The sequence below is a fragment of the Grammomys surdaster genome, unplaced genomic scaffold (assembly GCF_004785775.1).
Source record: "Grammomys surdaster isolate TR1022 unplaced genomic scaffold, NIH_TR_1.0 126115, whole genome shotgun sequence".
In the NCBI taxonomy this organism is placed as follows: Eukaryota; Metazoa; Chordata; class Mammalia; order Rodentia; family Muridae; genus Grammomys; species Grammomys surdaster.
The window spans coordinates 1,004,385-1,027,844 of NW_021620923.1; the positions used below are offsets into that span (position 1 = coordinate 1,004,385).

Sequence of the window (23,460 nt, forward strand, 5' to 3'; positions counted from 1 at the left end):
GTGTGTGTGTGTGTGTGTGTGTGTGTGTGTGTGTGTGTAACCTTTTGCCCTTTGTAATTCTTTAAGTAACTATGTGGGCCTTTCTTTTCTTTTCTTTTTAAAAATCAAATCATAGTTTTTACTTATTGACACAAGAGTTATAAACACAAAAAGGCAGGACCTGGGGAAGAAGATGGAACGTGGGTGTTCAGGGGGAGTACAGATATCTTTCAGAACAGGGTATCGGCTGGGTGAAGTTTCAGGGGACAGGTCACTATGACTTAGCCTATGATTCACTTGTCCTTATCTAAGTTGATATTATCTGCCAAGGCTACCTATTTACAAGGTCTATGACTACTCAGGCTGGTAAATTTCTACAAAAGCTGCCTGTTTACAATAGCTTATAGCCATCTGTTTCAATGTTTTTCCACAAAGACCCAAGACTTGGTGTTAGTACACATGTATGACAGGCCTATTGCTGATTTTAGGCCTATGGTTGATTTTAGGACTTCAGTGTATAAGTAGGGCTGCCTCTGACATCTCCTCCCTTCTCTAAGTATAGAAGGGTTGTGGCGATTCTAATCTTGCAAAGGCAGGGTAGAAGCCTGACCTCCAGTAATTGAAGGGGACTTTGTAATGGTTCTGGTTCCCCTGTCATTGTCCAGTGAGGCATGAGAGCCATACCCATCCCGATGCCTTTTCCTGGGGAGGGAATACTTTTTACATCAACTCCTATGTAGTCAGGCTTGTCCTTCAGGGAAGCCAGAGACATATTTTAAACTTTTATTTATATTCCCTTGCAGTGCTTAGCCTCACAGCTTAAGCAAGAATTCAGATCGCCAGTCAGAGGGGGTTCTGGGTAGTCCCTCTCTGCTAGGTCTTTTAGGTTGGGTGGAGATGGGTTTTGGGAACACCCTGGATAGCGTAACAACCTCATCTCGAGTCACATGGTCCTCCATAGCTAACTTATGATGATGTATCTGAATAGGTTTTGCTACCAAATTATTAGTCTGTTTTTTCACAAATTTAGTCAGCCTATTTAAGGCCCAGGGACCAAAAGAAGTAAGCAAAAATAACCCAATTAATGGTCCCAAGATGGGAGGAAGTAGGGTTGAAAACCATGGAGAGGTTGAAAGCCAATTCTTGTACCAGCTCTCATCTTTCTCTTTCACTCTCTGTCTTTTCTCAGGGCCTTCTCTGACCTTTTTCATGCTCTCTTTAACGGTCCCTGTCTTGTCTATGTAAAGGCAACATTCTTATTTAAGGGCTGTACACAGTCAAGAGCTGTACACAGCCTTTTCTATTGTAATAGAGTAAATCAAGTCCAATAAACTCCTTTGAAATTTTTGGAGGTCTCTTTAGACAGAGAAATGAGGGATTTCTTCAGATTAGTGATGTTAATCACTAGCTGTTTGATGTTCTTGTCAGTGGCCTGTCAAAGGTCTGAGTAGTATAAGTTTGGAGGCCAGCACCTGGATTAGAACTTTTAACAGCAGACATCACGGTGATTCATTTTTACCTGGAAAGGAAAAAGAAGGGAATTCTCAGGGAGATTTCTCTTCCCTGGATATCAATTGTTATCCATCTTATTTATGGTTGGGCCTGGCTTTGTGGGGGTATCTATTTATTTCATTAATCTTTTTGGCAGCCATTTAGCTGTGCCTTTTGTGGCATCAAACAAGCATATCAATCTTTGGCCCTATAAGAGAGCTGGGTCCGGGCCATTCCCTTTAAGGGTAAGAGGGTCCTTCCACATAGCTGTGGCATAGTTTTTATTGGTCTTGGTGATGCCAGAGGCAGTCAGCAGCATATTTGCCATGAGCTTTCAGTTTTAGAGAGTTAAAAGTGAACAAGGCATGAGGGAGAGTATTTTGGGGGACTCCTTCTGGGGGGGTCCCATTCCCCCTCTTTTGTTTTTAAAGCAAATTTTTCAGAGTTCTTGTGAAATCAGGGCAGAAGAGCCAGCAGCCGCTCCTTTCACACTCAGAGAGTCATGAAGACATTATTTAAAGAAATATAAATTTATATTAATAATCTCTTTTATCAAAGGACTGTTATAGAACAGCCAACAACTAATCAGACTATATAATACATCGATTAATAATAGCTTCTACTTTTTGTGAGATTACTCCTCTTTTGTCAATCAATTGTTGAGGAAAATTAAGATTTACATCTCTCTTGAGAATATTAAACAGAGACTTAAGTTCTTTTGTGGAGAGCTCAAAATAAGATCTTAGCCAGTTAGCATCTTCTAGATACTTTTGAAAATAATTAGAAATAAGTAAACTCACTCTTATTTTCCAGATCCATTATCTTTTTTGTTGTTGTTGTTGTTGTTGTTGTTTTGGATATTTTACATATTTACCTTTTAATGTTATCTCCTCTTCCATTCTCCCCCAAAATCCTTTATCCCATAACCCCTCTTCCTGTTTTTATGAGGGTGTGCTCCGAACATCCTCCCAGTCCCATCTCCCTGCTCTCAATTTCCCCAACATTAGGGAATCCAAACTTTCAATGACCATGGCCCTCAACTTCCACTGATGTCTGACAAGGCCACCCTCAGTTACCTTTACAGGTGGAGACATGAGTCCCTCCCTTTGTGCTCTCAGGCTGGAGGTTTAGACTTTGGGAGCTCTGGTTGAATCTTTTGATACTCCTTCTAAAAAGGACCAAAGCATATGTGAGTCTTTCTTAATGTTTAAATCTAAAGGAAGAGGGAAAGCAGCAGTAGCCACTGATGGTCAAAACTCGTACCTGACAAATACTTTTTCAGAATTTCATGGAAGGAATTTTAATACACAGTGTGTTGTGTGGTGGTGAAGTGTGTTCAGACAGTTTGAAGCTACACCCATGTATGTACATAGTGTAGCTCTTACCCCAGTCCAGTATAGTGTTGTCAGAGAAACAGCAGAGATGGAATAGTCTCATTTCTCTCTGCTTAGTGTTCTTTGCTTTACATTGTCAAAGGGCAAAGACAACAAACTGGCTTGCATAGGTTTTGCTTTGTATCATCAGTCCTACTGAAGTGGCATGCCCATGGTGTCTCTTCAGCTCCGAAGTATCCTTTGCTCTTGTTTCAAAAACAACATAAATAAATAAAACAGCAACTCAGGTATCTCTACTGTCTGACAATCATGGGAAGTCCAGTCTTGTTGCTATCCAGTTCCTGATTCTTCCCAGAGAATGGGTGGAAATATGTCAAGGAAGAATTTAGTGGGGAAAACGGGAGATTTTTAAAGGACATGTCAGAAACCATTAAGGATTGACGGAAAGTCAGAGCAAAGACACCAGCAATTCACTTTTTTAGGGTGTAGCATGGATATTGACACAAAGGACTCAGTATTGTGAGGAGATAAAGCAGGCTCTTTTGGGAGGGTGGAAGAGAAAAGGTGATTTTCTATTAGGAGACTTTCCATGATTACTATTTTTGTAGTGATGGTGCCGTGATATGGGACTTTCCCCTCTTCATTTTACAATATGTGAGACTCAACTGTTGATATGCTAGATCACCAGGGTGAACCCACGGAGCTGGCACAAACACAACACACTCAAGTACTTTGGGTTGAAGGAAATTATTGAAAGAACAAAATGCTAAACTGAATGTATTAATATGAGCGAGTGTGACTAAGAATCACAGACAAAACTATGTTATGACTTAAAGTAAATTAATCATTTTTACCTTGACTAGAAACACTGTAAACTGCTACTATCTGGATGTAGCAAAGAATAATATATGTGTATCTTATTACATATTATTACCTAAGATGCATTCCATTATATACTAAAAACTATATTTGTTACCATTTGTTGTTGCTAGACAATTACATAATTATTTTCCCTATGTCTAGATACTCAACAAGAATTCACTAGTATTATCTGTTATTTTATAAATCAATCAATCAATAAACAAACTAAATTTTCTAGGAATATCTATAGAGATGTTCTTTGGAAGGTAAAGTAAGGTCATTGTTAAGACATTATACATCAGATATACTACTGCATAAAATTTACAGTGAGATGAAAACACTAAGTGTATATTATCCAATATGTCAATGTTCATTGAATTTCTGTACTTCAGTGCTCCTGTATAACATATGCAAGAATGGAAAACAGGTAGTTCTTTATCAATAAAACTCTACTTCTTAAGGAAATGTATATGTAAGAGTAAACGTCAAGGGATGACACCTACGTACTCTTTTTTGCATAGTATTTCTACAACTATAGAGGATGATTCTAAGATAATATCAGATGATAGCAGACTGAAGGTGAAACATAATCAAGGCAACAAGAGCCAAGATTTCATTAGACACCAGAAATCAGAAGTGGTAGCAATTGAGAAAGTGTGGTTATGTGATGGAGATAGTGTTGTGTGAGATACTACTCCAGAGATAGACAGGACTCTGTAGTTTGAGGACCCAGTGACTCAGAAGAATAGTAAGGATGTGACTGTCGTAAAGATGATATTCTAGAGATCTTTAAATGGAGAAATCAAAGTATGTAAGTTCTTGAGAAAGACATTTAGACAATGATAAAGACAGGAGGTACCAGAAAGAGACAAGTTAGAAAATTAAAACATGAAGTAAAATAAAATAAAAAAAATAAAAAATAAAACATGAAGTAAATGGGAGAGAATAAGGGAATGTCTATTATAATAGTGAAGAAGTCTGTGGAAGGAACAAAAATGAGGATTCAGGCTCCCTAAGCCTACTCTCAGCTGACATTCTCCATCCTTTAGTGACCCCTCACTGAACAGCTTTGGATTTCTCCTTCTCCCCTGTGGCAAAGGGGACACAGGCCCTTTGCCTTGTTTCTTCTCTCAGGGTGGCCTATTGGTTCTTGACAGTGATCTTTAGCCCAGGGATAAATTTGTCTAAGGAGGCTCTGTTGATGGTGTTATCTGTCTTAGCTCCCTTGCAGTGGTCTTCGTGAAGCATACTTGTTTGGAGTGTAAAGACCGTGTACTTATGGTTTTTCAACTAGAGTCCAGACTGCCTCTCTCTGCTTCTGCTAACTCTATTTTAATGTCTCAAATTATCCTGTTCCTTTCAATTCTGTTTTCTCTGTCTTGAAAAAGAATGTATCTGTGTCACTGACCCATTCACTAATATTTTAAGTACTTGAAACTCTTTTTTTTATGTTTTTATTGGATATTTTATTTGTTTACAATACAGATGTCATCCCTTTTCCCCAGTTCCCCTCCCTAGAAACCCCCATCCCATCCCTGTCCTCCTTTATGCTTTTATACCATTTTAATTACATGCATGTATTAAGGTCAGTTATAGGTTGAGGGTCTAGCAATACAATAGATGCAAATAGTCAAGGAACAAGCAAGACAATAAACACAAATAGTCAAAGAAAAAGCAAGGCATTAAAACCAATTACGTGAACACTCCTGTGATCACTGTTTCACTCTTAATCATACTGTTCTCTTGAAGGAATAAGAATAAAGTAAAAACTCTACTGTATTTTATTTTCACCTATTTCTCATAAATATGTATTTGTGTTATTTAGGAAAACAGATTTTATAAACACATGTTTGTGTCTCCTTTCTAAATACTTGGTAGTTTATTGTATTATAAATTAATCATACAACAACTTAAGTAAATATTATATTAATTATAGTAAATAGTTGGTTTAATTCCCCCTGTGATTTTCTTTTTTTAAAAAAATTGAAAACTTGCTTTGTAGAATCTTAAGAAAATGTTATTTATAGTATCTTCAAAGTATTTTATAAGGAAATTTATTTACACATAAAGTTGTATTTTTTTCATTAATACCATGTTTCATTTTGCAGAAAAATCTACCTTACAGTTCATGATATTTTTATACTAATTGTTTTTAAAGAAACTTTTAGCATTCAAAAAACTGGAGTTATTAAGCTAATTAAAAATTAAAGAATATGTAACATCATTGTCATAAATAAATATTCAGAAAAATACAGTTTATTCTTTATGTTCCATGTTGATTTGATATTGTTTTAGCTATTTTAAATATGAGTTTTTGTTGTTTTATGAATAACTTTTAGTTTAAAATCTTGTTATAATTTATAAATTCTGAACTAACTTTAAAATATATTCACACTATTTTTTGAACTAATTCTTCCAGTTTAAATACACTAAATTGCTTCAGTCAGATTAGTCTTTCTTGATGCACAGCAAGTTAAATAAGCATAGCAATCCTTGTGGGGAAATGATCATGTGATAATTTAATCAATGTAAGAATTGAACCAAGTGATATGTGTTTTGTCAATGAGAAACAAACAGATACAGATTTTAAATGGCCTTAGTTCTCTCTTACTTAGAATGTTGAAGACATAGATGCTAGTGGAATAAAGAATTCACTATGAAACCTTTTAGAAAGGAAATGAACTAGCCAGTTTGGTCATTATGCACTGTGTTACAGCAGATGAGATATCTGATATATACGACTTACTGGACCACTACATTTGTTTTTAGGTTCAATGGTAAATGGATGGGGCTCTGCATCTGATGAGGATCGTAACTTTTCTAGTCATAGATCTAGTGTAGGTAGCTCCTCAGATGGCTCTATCTTTGCCAGCGGCAGCTTTGCACAAGCATTGGTGGCAGCAGCAGATAAAGCTGGTTTTAGGCTGGATGGAACCAGTCTTACGAGAACAGGTTGGTAGATTCCAAGTCAACACTCTTTGCATGAGAGAATCCTGTCCTCCAGACACTGACCTTTCCTTCTGTTCTTTCTTCTCAGTGAATCTAACTGCAGACTTTTTAAAATATGCATGAACACAGTTGGATGGATGATGCTCTGTTACCAGAACTCTCTTTTGATGCTGATATTTTGGAGCCAAAAATAGTCTCCTATGCGTTACCTTGCATCCCTTCCATCCTTTTCCTCTTTTGGCTCTACTGGTTAATTGCTGTGTGCTTCCTTTCCATATTACAAAAAAAGCCGCTACTGAGATTGTCATTAAACTTTCAGTAACTCACACATTGCAAAATCCTCACAAAATCAATAATGAACCTGGTGATTAAGATTATTTAGCTTTTATCTCTATTGCCTTACTTTCCCCTATTTCTTTCTGCAGAGGCATTTTTCTGGGAAGGCTTTCTCAGCATGGGGTGAACGGGTCTAAGACTAACAGCTCCCTTGGCTGATGGTCCTAATTGTTTGACTAAGATTTTAATACAATAATTTACTATTTGTTTTAATGGATGCTAACTAAAGATACACCAAAGGCATTTGTGAGTTCAATAAGATATCTCTATGTGCACTGCTCTTTAAAGTAAATTCATTTTTATTTCAAAGAGTAGTAAATAATAGCATCAAAGTCAAATTACATAATTATTATGTTCATGTCATGCCACAGGGTTGGTGAAAGGTATGTAAGATTAACTCTGGTAATTTGGAAGTAAATGAGTCTTTCTGGAGAGGAAAACAACAGCTTTGGAATGACGTATATGCCCTTATAATTTTATATGTACTTCTTAGCTGCATATAATAGGAAGTTAATATACACATTTACTATGTTGTCTTAGCAAAATAAACTAATGAAGTATAAATGCATGCTTCAATTTTAATGGCACTCGAATGGTAAAGAAAAAAGACTTTGGACCCTTGCTATACTTTCATGTTATAAAATTATGTCTTGGATGTTGTCATAAGTTTCACCATCATTATTTTTTTTCTAACGTGCATTAAATATTCTCCAAACGAAATATAAGCATGTCTCAGGCACTGCAAAAGTTCAAGTGTATAAAGCATCCAAACTAAAATATGGTGTAAAGACCTGGTTATTTGGAGTTTCTTACTTCCCAAGACATAAGTCAGAATCTTTATGTTGCCTGAGTGCTTTTTGAGGCATTTGTTAGAGGCAAAGTAGGGAGAAGGTGCAACGGAGCTAATAAATTAGAAGGCATAAGTGCACCAGCGGCATGTATGTTAAACACTAATAAAGCATTAAGCAGTATCAAGTCACATGGACTCAGGAAAGTGTAACTACATATGATAATTTTGTATGAAGTGAAAATGTGCACAAAAGAATAACTATGTGCACATAAGCCAGTCCTCTCTTACAATAATAAACTTAGTGTTAAAATAATTCATTGTGGAACATGTATTAGCTGACCCTTTTCCCAGAATAAATTCCATGCACATACTCTAAACTATCAAAAGGAAAATAGCATATTTCGTTTTAAAATTTGGAATGCCGAGCTTGTTAACATAGGATAATATTGCTCAGAAAACATACATCGCATTTTGGGTTCTAGACTGAGACTATTACCTGCTACCTTCTACACTGATCTTACTTAATCCTGCTGAAAGGTAGAATTATTGTGTATGAACATTAAGTGGTAAGGTCAATTTTATTTATACATCTCAGGAGAACTTTGGTATAAAATTTCAAATGTTATAACTCCAAAACAGTGTTTAGGATTATAAGAGTGAAGCTTGACTATTTAAATAAAATACCACGCAATTAAATTCTTTAAAAAAAAAAAACCCTTTTTCTTATATGGAAAAGTAAATGTGGCATGCATTTGCATAGATTTATGAAAGAATTACCAAGATTGTCAAGACTGAATAAAACTATGATCAAGCAATGGGAAGCTTTTGGTTGGTGGATTTATTTCAGGTTCATTTGCTTGAAACATGTTTTGGCTGGATGGGGTCTTCTTAGCTTATTAAAAACTGGATGAATTATGAGCAGCAGGTATTCCATGCAGACACGCAGTGGGGTTTTGTACCTTCCCATTGCATCTATGGGTACATTCACTAGGTAGTCTAGAAAGAGTAAAGACACAAAGCAAGACAAACGTTTAAAGTATTAGTGTCATTCTTTATGTCTGTTCTCTTGGTTTTCGTTTCAGGAAAAGCCTTTACCTCCTCTCAAAGGCAGCGGCCCACCAGCCCGTTTTCTACGGACAGTAACACCAGTGCTGCCCAGAATCAAAGCCAGAGACCTAGGCCCACGAAAAAACACAAGGGAGGGCGGATGGACCCACAGCCAGCGTTACCTCATCGGAGAGAAGGGATGCCAGATGGTAGGTTACTCAACGACATCTCCTTATGAACAATTCTCCGGGTTCTCACTAACTTTCAGTAAAGGAGGGATTGTAGATTAGGTGTTGTCACCTAATTACCTGCTAGTTCAGATACTTGACCACATGAAATGTTTAAATAAAACACATTCTTTTTCAATCATGTGAAATTTATAATCGTCATCACCACTACCACCGCCGCCATCATCATCATCATCACGCCTCAAGAAAGATCTAGAATTCAACTTTCCAAAGTTTTAGCTCTTCTAAAAATCGCCAGCATCTCATTTTAAGCATAGGAAGGAAAGTGTCAGCCCATGTGCATTTGTAATTGTGTGTGAACACCTGCAATTATTGGACCTATTTTATTTTATTTTGAGAAGACCATGATGTGATTAAGTAATGTTTTGGGTTCATGAATTTCAGAACAAAGAGGCAGCCGTAGTCTGTTGGTATAAAGACTTCCTTTGTTTCAGGTACTGCAATATGTGATCACAATCTTATAAATAGAAAAAAATGAAAAAGAGAAATTTTATTTCTCAGTTTTAAAGTCTAGGAAGTGCAACTCTTGGTGTGTATTAATAGGGTCCTTTATGGCTGCAGGCAGTGCCTACTTTTGGTAACTTCAAATGATGGAACAGGTTTCTCTGGTGTTCTTTATAAAGGCCCTGAGCCAACTTCATTACCCACAAGAGGTCTCAATTCCCAATACCATACCAATAGACACAAGGATTAACTTTAATCTATGAATGGTAGAAGCATAACGATTCCACCCATAAGAAAGGCTCAATATTTGTTTTTCACTTAATGTCCAAATCGTAAATACTTTTGACCTTGAGAAGCACAGGGTTTATGTCCTAAATCTACTCCTAGTTATGTAAGTTTACCTATGGAAAACATATTTAAAACTGTAACTATGGGTGTAGCTCAGGGTATAGAATACTTGCCTACCGTAGAAATGTAACCTTAGACTGGTCAGCCAAAACTACATAAACTGGGTTGTTGGTACACATGTGTAATCTAAATACTTGGGATTCTGAATCAGCAATATAATAGTAAAAGTGAGATGACAGGGTCACAAGAAACCAGGTCTCCAAACATATTACTGCGAATGATTATCAATAAACTTTATTGACAGATGAACTGGTGGCTAAATGTGAGCAACATTGTTTTATTTAAATCATTTTATTTATGCATAGCATCTAACCTTTGAGCATTTCATTAAATAGTCTTCAGGAAGCAATATTACTGGAGGACATACATGCTCAGTAACGATTCTATTTTATTTTGCCTACAAAGTACCCTTAGTTATCATATTTTCAGCTCAATCCTCATATTTTCTAAATATATTCTAAATATATTTATTCTAACCCCCCTTTCAATGCTCTGACTCTTATTATATATTAAGTAGTTCCTGTAACTTTAGATGCAAAGCAAAATTTCTCTCTGCTTCTCAAAAACACCTCCTTATCACCCCCCAAATTTATCATGAGATCATTTTACTGACTATCAAGAGGATTAACTTAGCAAAGGTGAAGGTTAGAACCATTTGACAGTATCCTAAAACATGGCTTTCTGGTTCTGATGTAATTATCAGAGGTACTATCTGCTTTCTGTGCATTTCTGTAACCAGACCTAGTCCTTGGGCCTCAGACTTACTAGGATAGGGTAAAACCTTAGCTGGAAAACAGTAATGTTTTTGATTCTTATTTTTGTGGGAAGGAATCCAGCTGCCAACTTTGTACTTTCTGTAAATCTCATCATACTAAGATTTAAACATCAAACATGTTTGTTTTAATGTTTCTTGAGTATACATGTTTTTCCTGCTTTCTCTGTTTCTTTGGGAAGTGTTTCCATGGAATATAAATGTTAAGGATACAGATGTTAATGAAGGCCTAAAATTTGACATCTTGGGAAGTACACACACACACACACACACACACACACACAGACACACACTCAAGGCTTACTGTTTCTTTTCTGGTTCAGATATTCTGAGGATTAATTGATCACTTTAGGTTATTTTTAGTGCTAATCTCACTCTTTTAACCTATAATTTCTCTCACTGATGTGTTCATTTTAAACAAAAAATAAATAATGAACATTTAATAATCAGATAATAATTATTCCTAATCAAATCACTCTGTTTCAGAAGATCATTGTTTAGTAGCATTTACTACATAAGAGTTTTGCTGGACAGTGGTGGCACACGCCTTTAATCCCAGCACTTGGGAGGCAGAGGCAGGCAGATTTCTGAGTTCAAGGCCAGCCTGGTCCACAGAGAGAGATTTCCAGGACAGCCAGGGCAATACAGAGAAACTGTCTCAAAAAAAAACAACCAAACAAACAAAAAAACAACAACAAAAAAGAGTTTTACACTAGAATTTTTGTATTATAGTTTATGATAGTCTTTATGAGCACATTAATTAGAATAAATTATTGCTGGCTGTTTTCTCAAATATTTAACCTCAGCATCTTAGCACAATAATGACCTCATACTCGTAGACTCAATCATCTTTCAAGGTCTGGTGGCTGTCCTATAACCAGTTACTTACACAAGACTTTAGAATTTGGGGAGATTGAGATATCATCACTCTGTACGTATGTGTGTGGGGTTTGTGTGTTTTCAGTGTGTGTGTGCATGTAGAGATTTGTGTTCATTTGTATATGTTGAGGGATACACATGTGTGAGAACTTGCCTCATGTACGTTTCAACTAGCAGTAAAAGGTAAATGTCCTTTTCAACCACTCTACTTTTTTCTTTTAGAGATAGGATTTTTTCACTGCTCCTGGAGCTTTCAAATCGTCCACTCTGATTTTCTAGCAAGTCTCCAACTCAGGACTGGTATTGTGGGTGCTCATCATAGCACTTGCCTTTGTTTTTATATGTGGGTTCAGGAAGACTGAAATCAGATCTTCATGCTTGCAGAGCAGGCATATCCCACACTTACCTATTCTCTCAAGCCCTCAGTTCTGCCAGTTTTAAGGCCAGGCTTTGTGGATTCTGATTAGAGAGTAACAGACTATAGTTGATAGTACAATGTCCTAATAGCAAGTGGCACATCCCACTTTTCATATATCGTTGTCAAGAATACTGTCTCCTTGTGTCAAGCTACCTTCTGAAGAAAGGAAGAAATTTTCTGTGTCCAATGAGAAGAATTTGGAGTAATAAGAAATGTCAGGGTTTTTTTCTCTCAAAAGCAATGAAAAATTCCATACACACTCATGGATGTGCTTGTGTTTCTTATGGAATATCTCTTCTAAGCAGGGGTTGATGTATCTAAATCATCTATGCTTGAAAGAAATAGCCTGACCAATTCTGTACTGAAGATGTTAGACAGTTCCTCCTTAATGAGTTCTTCAGAGATTATCTTCTCTCAAACTGTACTGTCTTCGATCTAGTCTTTAATTCCCAGTTAAGACAAAGATTGTTTTCTCTATAGCTGCCACAGTATAGCTTTCTGAAAATTCATGAACTCATTGGTTCCTCCTTCTAAATGTTTATTGAGCAAGTATTATAAAATATCATTCCCCAGTCTACTGGGCCTTATATTCTAGTCAATAAACAGAGGTTCAGACAAGTATAAATGCATAAGTGATAATATAAAGTATGCTAATGGGGATTGCTGCCATGGAGAGAGAAATGACAGAAATTGTAAAGTATTTCAGGGGTAATATTTTAATGTAGGGTTATCAGGGAAAGCCTCAACAACAACATGACATACGATAAAGGCAGGAAAAATATAAAAAAAAATGTTTATATTGAAGGAAAGATCATCCTAGGAGCTGATGCCAGCAATTGAAAGCATGGTGTTTATTTGATATTTTTTAAAGGAAGGCAAGAACTAGAGCAGATAGAAAAACAGGATGGAATATGCTGCCAGTCACACAAGACAGTAGTAATATTTAAGGATCTGTATACTGAGGAACTACTGTATACTGAGGAACTACTATGGACTTCTATAGTGGAAAATTCCTGGCAGAGTGTGTGTGGGAGAGAGAGAGAGAGAGAGAGAGAGAGAGAGAGAGAGAGAGAGAGAGAGAGAGAGATTGATTGTGTCTGTGTGTCTGTGTGTGTGCATGTGTCTTTGAATTCATGTTAGTATATTTTATATTTTTAAGGTAGGAGAGTGGTATAATCTTATATTTTTTAAATCCAAAATGTCAGTATAGATTTTGTATAAGCAATAATAGATGGTCCAAAGTATAAAAATAGAGACACTTGGAGATCATAGAAACAATAAATGGGGGTGCTTCAAGGCACCCTCAGTGGATCAGTGAAAGCAAAAACTAAAATGATAAGATATTGAAGATGGAACCAATGGGATTTGGAAGTTAACATATGCCACAAAGAAAGGGATTCAAAGACAATTTCATATTTTGGGCAAAGATGAAGAATGGAACTGTATCTGAGCAAAAGGAGAAACACAACAGTAGAAGTATAAGTGTTTATAGGATGATGCGAAGCTGTGTTGAAGCATTAAGTGGAAACTTCTGACCTGGCTGATTACTATGGACAAAATCACATAAGTGGGTCTTAGAAAAAGAGAGATTCAGGCTTTAGATGCTTGATTTCTTTTTGCTCCACCCTCATCCATCCCATCGACCCCCATTCACTTATCTGAAAAATAAATGAGAATAATAATGTACCTATGTCATTGGACTCTCATTGATTGACAATAGCTAACCCACAGTGGGCCAGTGAGATACTCTAGTGAATTGACTTACTTGAAATAATTCCACAACGAATTGAATAATAAATTTAATTTTAGTAAATGCATTGGATTATATAGTTTTATTTTTTCCACAGTCATTTGTAATTCCATCTCTTTCTAGTTTATTTCAATGTGCCTGCAGTATCCTTTATTCTTACAAGATAAAATCTCCAAGGATATTATACAATTACCAAGCTATATAATTTCAAGTCAAATTAAATAGGCATCAAAATTTTAGCTGCCATAAGCAAATGCCATTTTGGCCATTCTAGAAATTAAACAGCTTAGATGGTGAATAAAAATCAATGACAAGATGTTATTTTAGAATTCAATACAATCCTTTCCCCTCACTGACAGACTAAGCCCAATAAGTCAAATGAAATAATTAATTTGCATTCATAAAACACACAGCAAAGGAAACCAGTATTAAATGTAAAGGAAACACCAACCTCATTAGATTATCATGCAAGCAGATAGCATATTATTGCATTAGATCTTCATTTTGGAAGAAATGGTCTGAATGCAATCCTATTCTCCCAGACAGCATCCCTTTTCTCGTCAATGACTGGCAGCTCTTAATCTAACATGAAGACACTTATAAGAGCTGAGAATACTGCTTCAACTTGGAATGCCAAAAGCATATGCTCAACAAACCAGTAAAATCCTTCCAATGGATGATAATATTTTGCTCAAAAAACACAGGATAAAGCTTTTTAAAGTGAACATGAGCCTTTTAAAAAGGGAATTGGCTTCTTGTGTACAAAACATTTAGTTTTGCCTTTCTAATTTCAAAAAGTATTAGAAAGAAGAACATGTTTATAAATATGGAATGAGAAATAATTGTCCATGTTGAGTAGCATATCCTTAGTTTGTTTAATACATGAATATATATATTGCATGATGGATAAGTTTTATAAATAAGCAATATAATTGTCTAATCCAAGGATGAGCCATGAAATTTACAATAACTTGTAAGAAAAACCAGATGATAATGATAGAAATGAATGGTAAGAAGAATGAAAAGTCCTTAAACATGTCATTTCAGAAATAGTATAAGAAAGATATAAAAGGAAATACAATCTCATAATTAAAGTTATTCAAAATATAAAGATGAATATCTGAAAAGTTAGCAAAGGAAAATAAAAGATTAGGTCATCTTCAACTTTTATGTTTTCTTCATTTCCAAAGATCATTTTAAAAGCTCTTTACGATTACAATCAGACCACTCTGGACTTGTCAAGTCACCTCTAAAATGTTCTTTCAAAATCTTATCAAGTCCATCTCAAATTTACACAACACACCATCTACACAGCTCACCACACAGCATATTCAATCCGTGCTCCGGATATTAGTTATTACTTGTTAAACTTAATAAAAGAGAAGATTATAATGTATTAGTTGTAACTCATTAGCCAATTCATGAAACGAACAGGCAGGATCAGTTGTCAGGCAGATGTTAATTGCATTTAATAACGTTAGCTTAACCCTGTGACTTGTGCTCAGCATGGCACACACTAGTGAAGAGACAGTCATATGCTGTGCATGATATGGCCTGTGGTCCCTTATCTACAGAGCATGATGTTTCCGTGGAGGTCTTTTAGAGTGCTGTTGTTCTAGGTAGTGTTTACTAGCACAGCTTCTAGAATCTGTAGTGATTTTTTTTTCCCATCACAGTATTTATACCTTGAAAAGACAGAGATTGGATATAAACCACAAACTGTCCTTTACCTTCAATGCCAGCCCTTAGTTTGCTGTTGAAAATATGTTCCCTGTTAAACAGCTGTATGAAAGAGTCGATTTTATCTCAAAGATGAGATGTCAGAAAGGTAGAAGACAGATCAATGACTTGCATTTTGAATAGCCGTTAATTGACTTTTATTTTTCTTTTGCATGAGTAATACTTATAAAAGGGCAAGGGCTTTTCAGTTTGGGGGTTTTTTGTTTTTGTTTTATGTTTTTTGTTTTTTCATTTTTTCAACTTGAGCTTATGCTTGTATTCTTCATTAAATCTTAGTCCATTCTAAATATTATTCAAAATTTTTAGATCTTCCCCCACCACCAGATCCCCCACCAGGTCAGGGTTTAAGGCAGCAGATAGGCCTGAGCCAACACTCTGGTAACGTGGAAAACTCAACAGAGAGAAAAGGAAGCTCTCTAGAGAGACAACAAGCAGTCAACTTAGAAGACACAAAGAGCTCATTGGATTGTCCAGCTAAAAGTGCTCTAGAGTGGCAGCGTCAAACCCAGGATTGGATAAACTCTACAGAACGCCAAGAAGAAACACGGAAAGCCCCACACAAACAAGGGGTTGGATCAGGTGTGTGCTGCACAGTCCCAAGAAAGGGTGACTGTTATCACTTACTTTTTCCTACCAGGTATATTAGGAATGGCAACTGTTTAAGGGCATCTGGATTTGCCTCAAATAAGTTCAAACTGAAATTCTTCTAAGAGTTTAACAGCACACATTCAATGGAGACCTACAAGTTAACCTTGTATAAGGTTTTTTGAACTTAGAAATCTCCAGGTTTCATCTGGAGTGCTCAGAAAACAGCTTAATGTTTTTATCCTTTAATATCTATATTGAGGTTTTTTTTGAAGAACACTAAATTTCTTATTTTGTCTCAACTTAATATCAATTTGAAACTGATTGGTTAAAGTAGCCAGTTATTTGAAAGGGAGTTAACATCTTTCCAAAAAGGAGAATTAATTCAGATCATAAAAGTGCAGAGAGATGCACAATCAGGCTTCCTAAAATTAGAAAAGATGGAACTGAGCTCATATGTTCTTCTTAGGACTAAATGAAATTCAGTGTTGACATTTGGATGGGAAGATCTCTTATTTATAAGAAAAAAAATTCCTGAAAGTTTCATAATATAAACTTCATAATTCCCGCTTAGGTATTATTTGGTGAGAGGTAAATCTGCTGCATAAATATATGGTTTAGGGAAGCATTCACCCTTGATTAGTGTCTACTTGAAGTGATCACACAGACACTCTTCAGAACAGCATCCCCTTTATAGAGTCTATAGTCATTTGTGCTCAGTCATGTCTAGGTTTATTCTCACCCCATGCATGTTTCTTAATTACATCATGTCACCATGTGATATTAAAGTCTTAGAAGGTTTATTTCATCAAAGGACAAGGAATGACAATATCTAGATCTACTGAGACATTTTGGAAAGTTACCAGCTGTTAAAAAAAATACTACGTGCCCGCTCTCACTAAATACTATCCAAGAATCGAACTGATAGATTCAATCAGCAGGTTGTGTTCAGTTAATCATGACATATACCAGAAAATTAGAAGAAACATGGTGGGTGTGGAAGGGATGGGATATGAGGAATGACTGGAAAAAAGCGAAGAGCAGATCTGCATATTAACATATGGATTATAACACAATTTATTTTTGGAGAGATGATATCTAAAAAGAACATTAGCCCATTTTAATTAGTGTTTTGTTCTCTTTTACTAAAACATGAAACTTTTCACACAATGAATTTCTGGCTCAAGAAATATCAAAAATTTAAGAAGCTTATTTAATGCATATCTATAGTCTAATCTAATTCTGCATTTATATATCTATATATCTATGTCTATATCTATAATCTATAACTAATTCTATATCTAAGCTGATTGAGAAAATATTTCTATAATTTAAATTAAGGAATCATTTTTCTTTGGTCTTAATGGAAAAATTCAACTGGGCTTCACTGGCCTCCAAAAATAATTCCCAGACTTTATTTTTGCTAAGCAAACTATAGTTCTTCTCGGCAGACCTCTACTACAATGACTTCTAGCCTTGAAAATGTTACAATGTACTTATCCCAAGATCTCTTTTGATTTAGTCCATTCAGTGTATATTGTAGGAAAAGTTGCCTGCGAGTGGAAATTCTTTTAATATCCAAAACAGATTAAATTTCCTACTTGCCATTTTGGTGGATATAATGAAATTGCCTATAAGAATTGGGTTTGTGATTGACACCTGTGCTGCCATTCAATTCAGTCCTTTATGGTTTGATTTCTTTTTTAGAGGAGTCCCTGGTGCCCTACAGCAAACCCAGCTTCCCATCTCCAGGTGGGCACAGCTCATCTGGAACATCCTCCTCTAAAGGGTCCACTGGCCCTCGGAAGGCCGATGTGCTGAGGGGCAGCCATCAGAGGAACACCAATGACCTTCTCGACATTGGATATGTGGGCTCGAATAGTCAAGGACAGTTTACAGGTGAATTGTGTAAGTTTTTTGGTTCCTTTCTAAGGCCTTTGTGATTCAAAAACATTGGGCTGATAGGATCTCGATATTAAATAATCAGAGTGATAAAAATTTATATCTGCTAAGAAAAGCAAACTCAATTATTTCACTCAGGATTGGCCATAAGTTTAAGGATAACTATTTAGAACGGTGCATGATGCAACACTTTTCATTGGTATTTCAAGTTGGTTTAAAGTGTATAAAATTCTTTTAATGTAGGTAATTAGTCTTAATACTTACAAGTAACATACGATCTATTTGGCAAATGATTCTTACACCTTTATAACTGACTGCAATACAGAAAAGGAAGCAGATTGCTGTAGAGAATTTTGGTTATTTATTGTGATTGGAGCTTGATGTACTATCTATCTTTGTCCTGAGATAAAAAAGAAATTGTATGTTCTTACCCGACTTAGTAGCTTTTATGAAGCTTTTTAGAAGTTCCTTCTACTTGAGTTAGTTGTTATTTTATTCTTACGTTTTAAAAATAAGAAGAATGTAGATTCCTTATAAATCTACTAACATGTGAAATGTCAGTTTACCAGTGGATTCACAGCAGTGTTGGGAGCTAGTTCATCCTTTGATGATGGCAAACTGCTTACAAACCTGTAAACTTCCACACGAATCTGAATCACTACCATTGGCTACTGCTAAGTTTGCTATCATGGTTTGTTTACAGATTCTGTTTTGATTCACGCACCTTTTGATTCTTTTGTGACTTACTTTGTGTTATCTGTAGCCTTGTAAGTATTTTAAGAAAATTTCCCTGTGCATTATATATCTACAAGCTCCACGGTACTTCCCCTTTCCCCTAACAGACTTCAAAGGATATTATTTAAACTCACAAATGCAATAGATAGCGGAGATTCTTTAGTTAGTCTCTATTTGCTTTGATTTTTATTTCTAGTCAGGATAGAGAAATATTTAACATATGAGAAAGCTATATTTATAACTTTTTCTTCTCTTTTGCAGAGTAACAGAGAGGGGACATACAAAGATGCTCTGAGGACCATCAGGTCCAAACTCATGGAAGTGATAACATTTAACAGTGCAATGAACAATTTCTTTATTTATGTACTATTAAAGAAAACTGTAAATGCAATGTAAAGACACACAGCCACCCATATCCCACAGTTATTTTCTTCTGTTCTTCTCTTACTTACACCACCCACCTTAACTCTTTCTTGTCAGGAGTATATAAGAAAAAGAAAGAAAGCAAAACTTGCCCTCCAGGAAGAAAAGGATTTTCCTCTGTATATAATTTCTTTTGTGCATTGCTATGCAAGCTCACTCTTTTTAACTCTGTTCATATTATTGTCTGTTCTGATTGGTCTGTTGTACTATATGTGAATTAATGGGCTGTGGTGCCATATATTAACTTTTAATTGTGTAACTTTTTATGTTTAAACTTTGCACTGCGATTTTCTTTGGTGATAAGCACAAATCTCTACTCCTCATGACATGAAGAAAAGATTGAATGTGAAGGGAGTTTTCTGTACTGTAAGTTAGGTTGGATAATGCTGGTGTAACCAATCCTGTTAGATGGTTTTCAGTTGGGGGTGTAGCAATAGGAAAAGGCAAAGGAATGATGGTGTTGGCAAAGTCTTCTTGAAACATCAGATATTGAGTCAATTTTAAGAAGCAGAAAGATGGATGCTATTGACTAAAGCAGGGGTCAAAAGAAGGGGGTTTAAGTCTAGACAGAATGTGTAATAAAGGATGGTGGTAGCAAAAATGTACTAACTTGCTTTAAAAATATTATTAAAGTTTTATTTAGAATGAACTTTACTTGCTATTGTAATTAACCCACCTTAGAATTACAATGAGCAAAATACAAATCAAGGTGTTTCAAGAGATCTGTATTTATATTACAGCTTTTAAAAAATAGCAGTTTTGAATTATCATAATTAATCTTTCCAACTCATTAAGTCAGACTATATCATGGAGTTCCCCAAGGAAACAAAGAAAATGAACTCTAGAAATTCTAGCAAATAGTTAAAGAAGCAACTTATTATTAGGGCATACTTGGCTACTGTTGAATATGAGCTCAATTGTAATATCTTGTTCATCTTTCTAACACATGTACAGTACATATTAGAGGAGGTAGCCACATCAGTTCATTTCTTTTGGAAAAAAAAGCAAACTAATTCAGTCTACATACAATTTTGTGTTTCTTTTGATTAAAACGTAAAATTGAAGCCACCAGATAGATGTATAGCCAAGTTATAAGTGCTTAAAGGCAGTGCTCACAGTATGTTCAGTTTCCAGTTAGTAGATTTATTGGACTCAATATTTTCTGGTACAATCTCAAAAATTGGCTACCAACTAAAATCTGTTTGACACATTTTGAATGAGTAAATCGGAAAGAACAGTCAAAAGGGAGAAAAATGCATGTTTATACACTTTTTAAATAAAACCAAATCTTGTAAGTGGACATTAATAACAGTGTCCTGCCTCATTTGTTTTCTCGACTTTGAGAACAAGGAGTTCCTGAACATCAGTGATGTATGCTCAAGATAAATGTGACTTTGAAATGTATGTTAGCTACTGTATATGTATGTAAGTCAAGTAGATAATAGCCTTCCTGAAATTACCACTTAAGATATTTTCCCATGTGCTACTCACACAAGCTTAAATTCTAGTTCCACCAATGGTTTTATTATTTTTTCTTATGATATATTCAATAGATGATACCTTGAAAAATATTCAGTGTGATGGTCAATATATTGAGGTTTTAAGTAAGAAATATTTGTTAATACATACTGTGCATTATTGGCTCAGGTGCCAATTCATGTGACTTTATCATAGGGAATGGATGCTGTAAGTACATGGTTCCAATGGTCTTTCTCCACAGGCAAGCGTAGAATTTGAGGTTCTTCATAGGTCCCAAAATTTTCTTAGTGCTATATACTTAACTTTCTTCACTGAAGTAACAAACAATTCTGACACACCCTTTAACAACTTTCTACCATCAGTGCCTGAACTTTATTGAAGTTTAATGTCTCTGGCAAAAGGAAATGGGAAAGTTTCTGTGGGGTGAAAATGGTTTATGTAATTATTGTCAATTCTAAGTTGTGATAAATTTAACTTTTCATTTACACAGTTCCTTATTTTATGGCCTCTATTTAAAAGCATAGGATCTTTTCAGATATGTTTTTAGTTGTGTTTTCACTGTATGTTCATGAATAATATAAATTAGTGAAAAACTTTAGAATATCATATGTATGGTAACTGACATTTGCAGATTATTATCAAACCAAATCATAAGAAATGATTTCTGCAGATCACATGATGGCTTATCATTTTCAATTCAGATCAATTTCAGATTATAGCAACATGTCTTTCTGATTGTCTTCAGAATATGATCATAAGCGATTATATGATGTCCATACAGATTACAGTCTGTGATCATTGCAAAATCTTGCATCGGATATCTATCATGAAGATGAGATAACATGCTATGGTAATTTGAATTTAGGCATAGGCATACTATCAGGAATAGAAAGCCTTCATCCTCTAGGTATTTGGACAAATCCATTCATCATCAACCATCAGATTGTTAACTGAGGAATACATACCTCCCTCATGAATACCCCAAGTCTTTTCATGTTATAGTTGATTGAATGTGATAAGAAATCTGCTGAGTTTACTCTTCTTTGGGCCTGAGCAGAAACATGCATAAGCCATCAAGATGAAGTCTGGGTGGGAATGAAACCTCATCTTTTACTCATAGGCAATACCGCTGTGTAGTCATGGCAGACCCAAGCACAGCTTCTTTCAGAACATGCAAAGTCTCCTATCGAATGTACATATCAGTGTCCAAACTCAGGTATGCCAGTATAAACAGTAGGGTTTGCCTAACCTTCTCCATGCCACTTTACAAGAGTAAGTTAGGAGACTCCAGGGCTATGAAAATAATGGATTCCTTCACAGGATTTGGAATGAGCTCACGGAATTATATAGGACAGTCGAGAGCAATGTAAACACAACCAAAGTAATAAAGCCTTGAAGAAACACGTACTTCGACTAACAAAACAGATTCAGTATGTTCTATGTTACAGCTTACTGCTCTTCATATTTAAATCCCGTTGCCAATGGGATTTAAGTCGCAAGTATATATGTTATTTTGTGGAACACAACCAAGTTCTACTTAAGTTTATGCAATTTTTTTCATTGATGAAAAAAAACAATATTCACATCAATGAGCTCCCAGCTGCGGATCACTACTCCTAAAAAGCAATCTTGTCAGTATTGAAGATATGCAGAATCATAATTTTCACTACTAATGTTATTTTGTTCAACTACTTCTGTGTACTGTGAAAAAGGGGCGGGGCATGTGTTTCCATGTTATCTGAGAGGTGAAACTATTTTTGCGTTGCTTTGTCCTAATGGGTACTTCAAATGAAACACCATACAATTTTAAATGACATGCAATTTATGGATACTTTTTACTCTCATAACTTTAAAAGCATTTGTTGTGATTTTGAAGTGTTACAAGATAAGAGATTTTGTGGTTGTGGGTAGACTTTTTATACTTTGTTTTATAGATGGATTTTTTTCACTGTAGTTTACTTGAGTGAACAAACAGTATCCCAAATCTCAATGTGTTTCATTTGATATTGTTAGATCAGCAAAGAAATTGGCATAAAATTGATTCATAGTATTGTCAAAGAATTGTGTATTGTGTATTCACTGGGAAAAATAAAATATATTCACATTTCAATTTTGTAAAAAAAAAAAAAAAGCCATTGATGTACAACAAATTTGTCTGTGGACAAACCAAAAATAGATACTTGTGTCACTTTTAGAATTCTGTGACTATTTTGTGGCCCAATATTTATATTTCTTTTTCCAATTCAAATATGGATCAGAAGTGCTAAGTACGAAACAATGTTGACTAGGTAGTTATGATTAAAAGACAGCAATAAAGACTAAAAGTATTTGAAATTATATATTCTACTCTGTTAGCACTACTTCCCAAATCTATTGTCTCCCCTACAATGAACGTTAGATAGGAGTAACTGAAGGAAATGATTTGAGCAACAGAATTACTCTACTAAGTTATTTTGAAAGGTAAATAAATGCAACTGGAAGCAAGTGGCCCTTTGTTTCTTTAAAAAAATGTTAATGATGCATCTCTTTTAGGACATGCATTTGTGTTCCTTAAAATAATGATCAAAGTAACACTGAGAGAGAGACATAGAGACACAGAGACACCGAGAGACAAAGAGAGGAACTGGGAAAATTCATTTAACCATGAAATACTCACTTAAAATATCTTAAGGAGCACATAGTAAAAGGACCACGTAATTCAGTTCCATTGATTTACCTAAATGAGGAGAAGGGAATTTAATACTATGAGAGTATTTATAAATAATATATACAATACAATGAATATATGTAAGTTAAAAACAAAATATACCACTTACCTGTCTATCAAAGATAGAAGGATGGAAAAATCACCATTGTGTTATTGAATATCTACTGTGGGAGAAAAACTGAG

At 35.3% G+C, this 23,460-nt stretch overlaps 1 protein-coding gene across 3 annotated transcripts in view; it reads left to right on the forward strand.

Annotated features, from left to right (window-relative positions):
* Robo2 (roundabout guidance receptor 2) overlaps positions 1-22,894 on the forward strand; it is a 497,708-nt gene extending 474,814 nt beyond the window's left edge. Inside the window, exons 25-28 of one of the 3 annotated variants that reach the window (XM_028756255.1) lie at positions 6,435-6,617; positions 8,823-8,996; positions 17,739-17,939; positions 18,930-20,397. In XM_028756255.1, the coding sequence (XP_028612088.1) occupies positions 6,435-6,617; positions 8,823-8,996; positions 17,739-17,939; positions 18,930-18,931 (560 nt within the window). In that variant the 3' untranslated portion in view covers positions 18,932-20,397. Of the gene's footprint in view, positions 1-6,434; positions 6,618-8,822; positions 8,997-17,738; positions 17,940-18,929 lie in introns of all 3 variants that reach the window. The other 2 variants (XM_028756254.1, XM_028756252.1) reach the window with 2 other exon arrangements.
* Positions 22,895-23,460: the final 566 nt, after the last annotated feature.